Below are 8924 nucleotides of genomic sequence, written 5' to 3'. Positions count from 1 at the left end.
GTCTTTTTGCGTAAGTATTCTGCAAAAATAAAATATTGGAATATTGAAATGTATTTGATTTATTCTCTTTACAATTTAGTGTTACATTCAATACAACTTGAACATAAAAAGGGTAATAGGAAGAGGGTAAGAGGAAATGTTATTAATCATATTAACAAAATATAAATAGCTTTAAATGTTAAATTGCTTATTTGCTTTACAGTTTAGCTTAAAAGTAATTTTCACTCTTAATCCAAATTAGTTGAGTTTACTAGAAAATCGCGTGGAAACTCGTTGCCTTAAACCATTCTAGTTTTTACACAAAGATGAAACTAAACATGTTTAGTTGTGTTAACTTAGAACCTTAGTACAATGTATCAAACATGTTTAGTAGTATTTACTAAAATTGATTAGCTCACATAAATGGGAAGAAATTTATATGAGGTAATCAATTTTAGTTAAGACTACTAAACATGTTTAGTTGTGTTAACTTAGAACCTTAGTACAATGTATCAAACATGTTTAGTAGTATTTACTAAAATTGATTAGCTCACATAAATGGGAAGAAATTTATATGAGGTAATCAATTTTAGTAAAGACTACTAAACATATTTAGTTTCATCTTTGTGTAAAAACTAGAATGGTTTAAGGCAACGAGTTTCCACGCGATTTTCTAGTAAACTCAACTAATTTGGGTTAAGAGTGTAGGGGATGGAGATCAGCTCAGATAGCTGTGAAATACTGGGTTACATCTTTGTGAGTTCAGTTCATCCACACAGAGCAGTAAACCTCAGAGCAGCAGCAGCAGGTCAGCTGATCACAGCCTGCACACCAACATCATTTACTGCAGCTACAATAGAAAGCTGTGATTCTTCTCCCCATGCAGAGCTACTACAGCTGATCTTAGGGTTCCTCCACCTTCTGAATCCCACTGTAACCCCTGAGTATCCTCATGTTGGTGTTTAGGTGGAGACACAGTCACCCTCTACTATGGAGGACACAGAGAACAGAGCTGTGTTTAAATTCCCTTTCACAGTTTGTGTCCTACATAACAGATTCAAGCTGAGTGCATTCATTAGAATTTAAATTTAGATTGGAATAACGTTTGTGTTCTCATGTACTATTTTATATTATTACAATAATATATAATGAGGTTCGGTTTGTTTTACACAAAAATAGCAGGTAGAAACATCCTCCAAAGAGCTACTTTTAATTTCTTACTTTGAGTACATTTCAGAGCCTGTACTTTTTTACTTTTACTTAAGTAGAGAAGTTGAACCAGTACTTCGACTTTTACTAAAGTATTTTTTAACATAAGTACTTGTACTTCTACTTAAGTACAGAATGTCAGTACTTTTGCCACCTCTGGAGATGGGCATGGTCCATCCATGCTTTCATGTTAACACTAAATTCTGACCCTACCATCTGAATGTCTCTGCATAAATCAAGACTCATCAGACCAGGCAATGTCTTTCCCCAATCTCTCGATGTTCAGTTTTGGTGAAGTGTAGCTTCAGTGTCGTGTTCTTAGCTGAGAAGAGTTCCTTAAATCACCTTTCTCCCTCATTCTGATGCTCAGTTTGAAATTCAGCAGGTCATCTTGATCAACTTGATCAAGTCTACATGCCTAAATGCACACCTATGTGAGTGGGTGGATAGATATGTTGAACAGGTGTACCTGCTGTCACTGCCCCAGTGTGAATGTAGGCCTATGAAATCAATAAATTTGTCAATCCACATTTCAACTTGCACAGGATTCTGAGGCATCAGGGTTTTTTTTTTTTTGTTTGTTTTTTGGTTGATATATTACTAGCACATATTTTATGTTTATTTTAAGACTAACTTCACTGTTAAAAACTGTTGAAAAATTCAGCTGTCCACAATACCAGACTAAAACTAAGACGTATTGAAAAAAAAAAGATGTTATGGAGTATTTTTGGTTTGTCTACGCATTTTTATGGTCATACGCGGGGGTAGATATCGGCATTCGCTTACTAGGTTCAGGATTACACGCTAGGGATAAGACAAGATTCAGGTTAGATTCCCTCGTACTCTCCCAAGTCCAACCCCCGCTGTGTCTACTAGCCGAGCCCTTAACATGGACATAAACCGAAGGCATCCGCGGCACGCCGGTGTTAACCCGCGGTGCCTACATGCCTATATTGGGATAAGTGACTACACTTGGCGAGTACGTGGCATCCACCCAAGCCCCGTAAACGTCGGTGTTTAAAGAAAATGTCATGTTGGTTCTTCGACGGTCACCCGGCCACCGAAGCTCGAAGCAGAGGGCGTGGCTCTAGTGGTGACGTTTCGTGTTTATGTGAAAGCTAGCAGCGGTCGGTCTGTACGGTAACCTGTCAGACCTTCAAACCGTGGACCGAAAACGGTATGTTTTGTCACCGGCATTTATTTAGTTCTCGTTGATTCGTGCGAGGGATGTTGGAAAGCGAGTTTACAAGTAGTTAATGTTAGTGTCAGCAGATTTTTTCCCGTCTATGACTGTCGGTTGTGCTTGCATCTCGACGCTCACATTAGCTCGCAGCTAGCTAGCTAGCTGGGTAGTAGAAAGTGTAGCCGGGTGTGACTGTTATTCTTTACCTGGAAACTCGGCCGGTAAGCGCGACTTAACTCTTTTGGTGTCTACATTAACGTTAAAGCTTTTACTTTATTGCAGCCCTTTCGTCATTGTTGCAGACTGTTTGGTTTATTTTTGCAACGTTAGCTAAGGTTAGCTGCTGTGTGTGTCAATCATTTGTTAAACGCTGCGGCGTTAGCTCCTCACATATGGCTGATAACGTTGCTCATGTCAGCTTCAATTAAATAGCTACAGGAAAATAAAGTTAAGTGTCATCTCCTAGATTACAGTTCAAGCTTGCACCATCTAATTACATGACAACCCACGCCCAAAAAGATTATAGTCGGGAAAGATTATTTAAGTATTCATTTTGTTATTTTAACAAAATTGCATGAAATTCCTGTCTTTAGATAAGCAACTCCTAACCCATGCTGTATGTGAATTGAAAATATGTTGTATTAATATAACTCGTTAGAGTACCAGTGTACGTTTGCATGAAAAGTAGGTTTGTGTGCATACTTTGACGTGATAAATTGGTAAATGTATTTTCTTTTGCTTTGTTGACTTATTTAAGATTTAATTATAAAAATTGTAGAGGTACTTAACCCAGTATTTCTGAAAACTGTTTCAGTGTGCTGTAGCGTCACCCCTGCCTGGGTGCCATGGTCTTCTGTTACACATGAGCTCTACTATGTGGTACATCATGCAAAGCATTCAAAGTAAATACTCCTTGTCTGAGCGGCTCATCCGGACAATCGCAGCCATCCGCTCATTCCCACACGACAATGTGGAGGATCTTATTCGTAAGGTAGGTTTCCTCATCTTCCAGTCAAACTTGACGTGAATAATATCCTGAGGTGTTATGAGTAATGCTGATTTTGTTATCTCCTGGGTGCTTAAGGGTGCTGATGTGAATCGGATGCATGGCACGCTCAAACCCCTGCACTGTGCCTGTATGGTCGCTGATGCTGACTGTGTGGAGCTGCTGTTGGAGAAGGGGGCAGAGGTATGTTACAGCTGACTCACACTCAAGCTTTTCATATTCATTTTAGATTAATTCCCCTCCTCAAGGTTTTGGCCTTTCAGGGGCATGCAAGCACAGTTGGTCTGCATATTGCTAAGGCAATGAGTGTGTGTTGCCTTATTTAACAGAAGTCTGAGCAGTTATTTTTGGCCATTTGATTAAAAATATTTTGTATCAGCGTTCTGGTTATTTTCCTTTCGAGGAAGACCAGAACCTCTATTGTGGGTGCCAGGAAAAACCCTGCTCTCACACGGCAATGAATGAAATACAAATCAAATACAGGGAGCTAAACCATGCTCCTGAGAGGTTATTTATCACCATAAGCATCATCAGTTTAATTTTTTTTTTTTTTTAAAAGACATGCAACGTTTGTTAGTCAATACATATGTGAGCACGACAAGGTTTAAATACTCTGTAAAGGTAAAACTGACCCTCATTTACATTAAAGGAGTCATGTTGAGTACTGTACTGTTCTTACATGAAACCACTGGCTGGCTGAAGGGGAAGGAAATTGCATCAGTTTATTTTAACAGTACTAGTGATTTATGGTGGGGATTTGGGAACATAAAATGAAGTATATGTTTTGGCCAAAACAATCAGTAGTGATTTAAAGGGTTAACTTTTTTGACATTTTATAATAACTGGCTCCTGTAAATGGAGTTTTATTTCTAGGGATCACGATATTCTCATTCATGGAGTCCCTGTATTTTCAGATTATTATGGAACAGTTTTCATTTGGACTGTTTCTTTGGTAGACTGTCATTCTTTTGTTTGGGACATAATTTGATGGTGCAGACATAATTTCTGAATCACTTGTTTATTCTGCTTCACCCTGCTCTTTTGCATCTGTGCTGCGGCAAATGGATGAGCCAAAATGTCTAGCATGCTTGGAGACACCTACACAGTCACCTCACAGGGCACCCTACAGCTTTCTGCTATTTAATTAAGTCTTCTTGGCGTAAGACTGTTCATTATACTAAATTTTCTCATCAGGTAAATGCTTTAGATGGCTATAATCGTACAGCACTGCACTATGCAGCGGAGAAGGATGAGAGCTGTGTGGAGCTGCTGTTGGAATACGGAGCTCAGCCAAACGCCCTGGATGGCAATAAGGACACTCCCCTTCACTGGGCCGCCTTCAAAGATAACCCAGAGTGTGTAAGGGCCCTGCTGGAGAGTGGGGCCTGTCCCAATGCCCGTGACTACAACAATGACACACCTCTGAGCTGGGCAGCAATGAAAGGTAACCTGGAGAGTGTCAAAGTGCTATTAGACTACGGAGCCCAGGTCCATGTGACTAACCTGAAGGGCCAGACCCCTATCTCCCGGCTGGTGGCCCTGTTGGCCCGGGGCCTTGGCACTGAACAAGAGGAAGAGTGCTTGGAGCTGCTGTGTCGAGCAGCAGGGAGGTTTGAGATTCGACGGGCTGACGGCACCCTGCCCAGGGAGCTGAGCAAAGATCCCCAGCTGCTGGCGAGGCTGACCAACATGGTGGCTCAGGCACCCACGCTTCGCTCTCTGGCACGCTGTGCGGTACGGCAAAGTCTTGGAGTGCAATTCCTCCCTACTGCTGTCAAAGAGCTTCCTTTACCAGAGACTATTAAAGACTATCTGCTGTTGAGAGACTGAAAATGAAACCATTTTGGTGCCCTTAGACCTCACTGGCTCATTATCAAAGAGCTCATCACACTGCATTTATTTGCAAGAAAGTGTCTCCATAGAATTAAAGAATTATTCAACATTTTTGCAATTTATTACAATATATGTGATGGGAGGAACTAACAAACTCAATGTATTTTTTTTACAAATATCTAAATGAGCAGTGAGTGAAGTGCAGATTAATGTTTTAATGTGTAGAATCAAGTCGGCACCGGTGCATTCACACATTGTTACGTATCTCGCAGCCAGATTAAAGGAAATCTTTCTCACCTTGTTTGCAGAATGAAAATATAACATCAGGTTTATTCAGCTCCATCATACTAATGGTGTACAGAAGTGCATCCAATCATCCAGCTGTTTTGGTTCATGAATAGTAAGAACTATTTCAAGTTATAATTTTGCCTGCTAAATTCACAGGGAATATGAATGTTACTTTTTAAAATGTAAATATAATTTAAAAGACTTCACAGATAATGAGGAAACTCATAAATACTGAGTTTTGTGGTTGAATGAGTATATGCTTATTGTACCTTTAGAGTGAAGGATGCAGTTTATGAATGAGGGCTAATGTTGACTGGTGCAGGCTGTCCAGCAGTTCTCAGTGTGCCATGAGGAAAGGTGTGTGAAGGGTGTTTGTATGTTGAAGTTGAAGTGGTCATCTTTCTCTCAGACACCCGGAAGAGCTCACACAGCAGTAATTTTTGCGATACCGAGAGAAGAAAAGAAAGCAGATTTTTTTTTTTTTTTATGTCAGTGTGGTGTGATAGTTAGCACATTGAGAAGGTTCAGATCCACTGGACTGCTGGCGTGGAGTTTGCATGTTCTCCCCATGCCTGCGTGGGTTTTCTCCAGGTGCACTGGATTCTTCCGATGCTCCCAAAACATACATGTTAGGTTAAATTGGAGATCGTAAATTGGCCGTTAATGGTCGTCTCTCTGTGTTAGCCCTGTGACAGACTGGCAGCCCATTCATAATGTACCCCTCATCTCGTCCTGTGACAGCTGGGATGGACTTCGCCCCCCCCCCTCAATTGGTTAAGCAGGAAAAAAAAATGGATGGCTGGATTTAAAAACAACACTTTTGAGCAAAACAGAAGAAGATTGTGCCAGATGGCAACAGTTTTATTTATGTAGGTGCACCAAAAGTTTGGTAAATATTACTGGTTTCACATAATGTGCCAGGCACACTAACTTTGCCTCGATAGTCTTCTGAGATTATTCAGCTCTGATAACAAGTCTGCTATTTTGTGATTTAGTATTTATTTGGTCTATATTTAAAAATAGGTTGCAGTTCCAGTTGCCAATGAGGAATAAAGTGTTTTTTTTTTTTTTGTTTGGTTGGTTGGTTTTTTTTGTTTGTTTGTTTTTTAAATATCAGTGGATGTTTCCAGTCTTAACTCGCAAAAGTTTGTTTTCAAGGGTGCTCACTGGTCCAAAATTTTGCAGGATATTTGAAAGTGATTTTATTTTAAATTGTTAAATGTTAGGACCATGATATGGCATGATTACTAAGTTTTGTCTTTGAACGATTCACTAAGTTGTAAATTCGTGAAAGCATTTGTCTACAATGTGACCATTTATGTGCTTGGTTATGTTTGCCTGTTCTACAGATGTATAAAAGTTAACCTCTAGATCATGTCTTGTGTACACCAGCAAAGGTGCTTTTTTTTCCTTTCTTTGTAAACATACTGCAAGTAAATGCCTTTATATTCCATCCCACTTCTTTTCCCTGTGCTTTTCACAAAAATCATACAGTGATGACTCACATACATTATGTCACAATAAATTAACATCTAGTGGAGAATACTTAATGACTAGTCACACAATTGACAATACCGTGATAGGAGTTTTGCAGTTCTTACACTAGTACAGCACAGGTGGTACTAATGACACAAACCTGGTTCTGTTACCTGGTGAACCAGCATTCACAATAACAGCATATTGAATGAAACACAAACCATGTTTTAAAAAAAAATAAAAGCTGCCCCTGCTTCAGACATATCAAACATCTTTCATTAAAGCGCTCAGATACTCTCACTTTAATGACACTGAGTCTGAGTGCAGTTATAAAAAATCAATACATGGAAGATTACAAGTTTAGATGGACTTATTAGTTATATCTTTCACTTTCAGTGTTGGTATATTTGACCTGTCTGTAACATAATAGAATGCATGTAGTTTTGTCAAACTATATATTCACCAGTCATCTTAAGGTACACCTTGCTAGTACTGAGTTAGACCTCCTTTTCCCATCAGAACTGCCTTTGTTCTTTGTGGCACAGATTCAAAAAAGTGCTGGAAACATTCATCAGAGATTTCAGTTCATATTGACATGATAGCATCACACAGTTACTGCAGATTTATTGGCTGCACATCCATGATATGAATCTCCTCTTCCACCACCTCCCAAAGATGCTCTAGTGGACTGAGATCTGGTGACTGTGGAGGCCATTTAAGTACAGTGAACTCATTGTCATGTTCAAGAAACCAGTTTGAGATGATTTGAGCTTTGTGACATTATCCTGCTGTGAGCAGCCATCAGATGATGGGTATGCTGTAGCCATAAAGGGATGGACGTGGCCAGCAAAAATACTCAGGCTGTGGCATTTAAACGATGCTCAGTTGGTACTAAGGATCCAAAGTGTGCCAATAAAATATTTCCCACACCATTACACCATCAGCAGCAGCCATAACTGTTGTGACAAGGCAGGATGGATCTTTCATGTTGCTTGCTCCAAATTCTGACCCTATTATCTGGATGTCAGAAATCGAGACTCATCAGACCAGGAAACGTTTTTCCAATCTTATGTGGTCCAATTTTGGTAAGCATCAGTTTCCTGGTCTTAGCTGATAGGAATGGCACACAGTGTGGTCTGCTGCTGTAGTTCATCTGCTTCAAGGGTAAATGTATTCAGAGATGCTCTTCTGCATGCCTTGGTTGTAAGGAGTGGTTAATTGAGTCACTGTTCCCTTCCTATCAGCTCAAAGTAATCTGGCCATTCTCTGACTTCTGGCATCAACAAGGTATTTTCACCTGAAGAACTGTCACACGCTGGATATTTTCCCTTTTTCAGACCATTCTCTGTAAACCCTAGAAACAGTTGTGGTGGAAACTCCAATAAGATAAGTAGTTTCTAAAAAAAAAAAACCGCAGACCAGACCTGGCACCAACAAGTATGCCACATTCAGAGTACCTTCAGTCAACTTTCTTCCCCACTGTTATCCACAGTTTGAACTTCAGCAGGTCATCTTGGCCATGTCTACATGCCTAAATGCACTGAGTTGCTGCCATGTGATTGGCTGATTAGACATTTGCTTTTAGAGCAGTTGAAAAGGTGTACCTAATGAAGTGACCGTGAATGTATATTTGAAATTCAGTCAGAAGTAATATACAACAGCATCTGCTGCATCAAACATACTCATAAGGGCATAAATAATACCAGTAAAGAAAAGCCAGTTGATGTGAAGTTGCATCTTCTGAGTTTTACTACACAGATTACAGCTGAAAGCTGATAAAAGTGCTGTTTACAGTAGCTAAACATAAAGTTTGCAGTTACTTTAACACTTTAAAATGTAGAAACAGTGCTGAATTATTGTTTTTTTTTTGTGGAGAATACATTTGGCTAACACGTTTAAGTACCTTTACTTCAGTGAAAAGAATTTCAATGGTACCAATAGCACCTTCAA

General features: G+C 39.6%; 1 protein-coding gene across 2 annotated transcripts; it reads left to right on the top strand.

Moving 5' to 3' along the window:
- The first annotated feature begins 2125 nt into the window (after positions 1-2125).
- Positions 2126-6944, top strand: asb8 (ankyrin repeat and SOCS box containing 8). 2 transcript variants are annotated; one of them, XM_030732666.1, is made up of 4 exons: positions 2126-2365; positions 3186-3362; positions 3456-3560; positions 4572-6944. In XM_030732666.1, the coding sequence occupies exons 2-4, from the start codon at positions 3234-3236 to the stop codon at positions 5205-5207; spliced, it is 870 nt and encodes a 289-aa protein (XP_030588526.1). In that variant the 5' UTR covers positions 2126-2365; positions 3186-3233; the 3' UTR covers positions 5208-6944. The 2 variants fall into 2 exon arrangements, with proteins under 2 accessions (XP_030588526.1, XP_030588527.1); XM_030732667.1 differs by lacking the exon at positions 2126-2365 and adding an exon at positions 2393-2592.
- The last annotated feature ends 1980 nt before the right edge of the window (positions 6945-8924 follow it).

Source organism: Archocentrus centrarchus, chromosome 7 (genome assembly GCF_007364275.1).
Source record: "Archocentrus centrarchus isolate MPI-CPG fArcCen1 chromosome 7, fArcCen1, whole genome shotgun sequence".
Lineage (NCBI taxonomy): Eukaryota > Metazoa > Chordata > Actinopteri > Cichliformes > Cichlidae > Archocentrus > Archocentrus centrarchus.
Note: the sequence above shows the minus strand (reverse complement) of the source record. Positions and strands in the feature narration are given on the sequence as shown.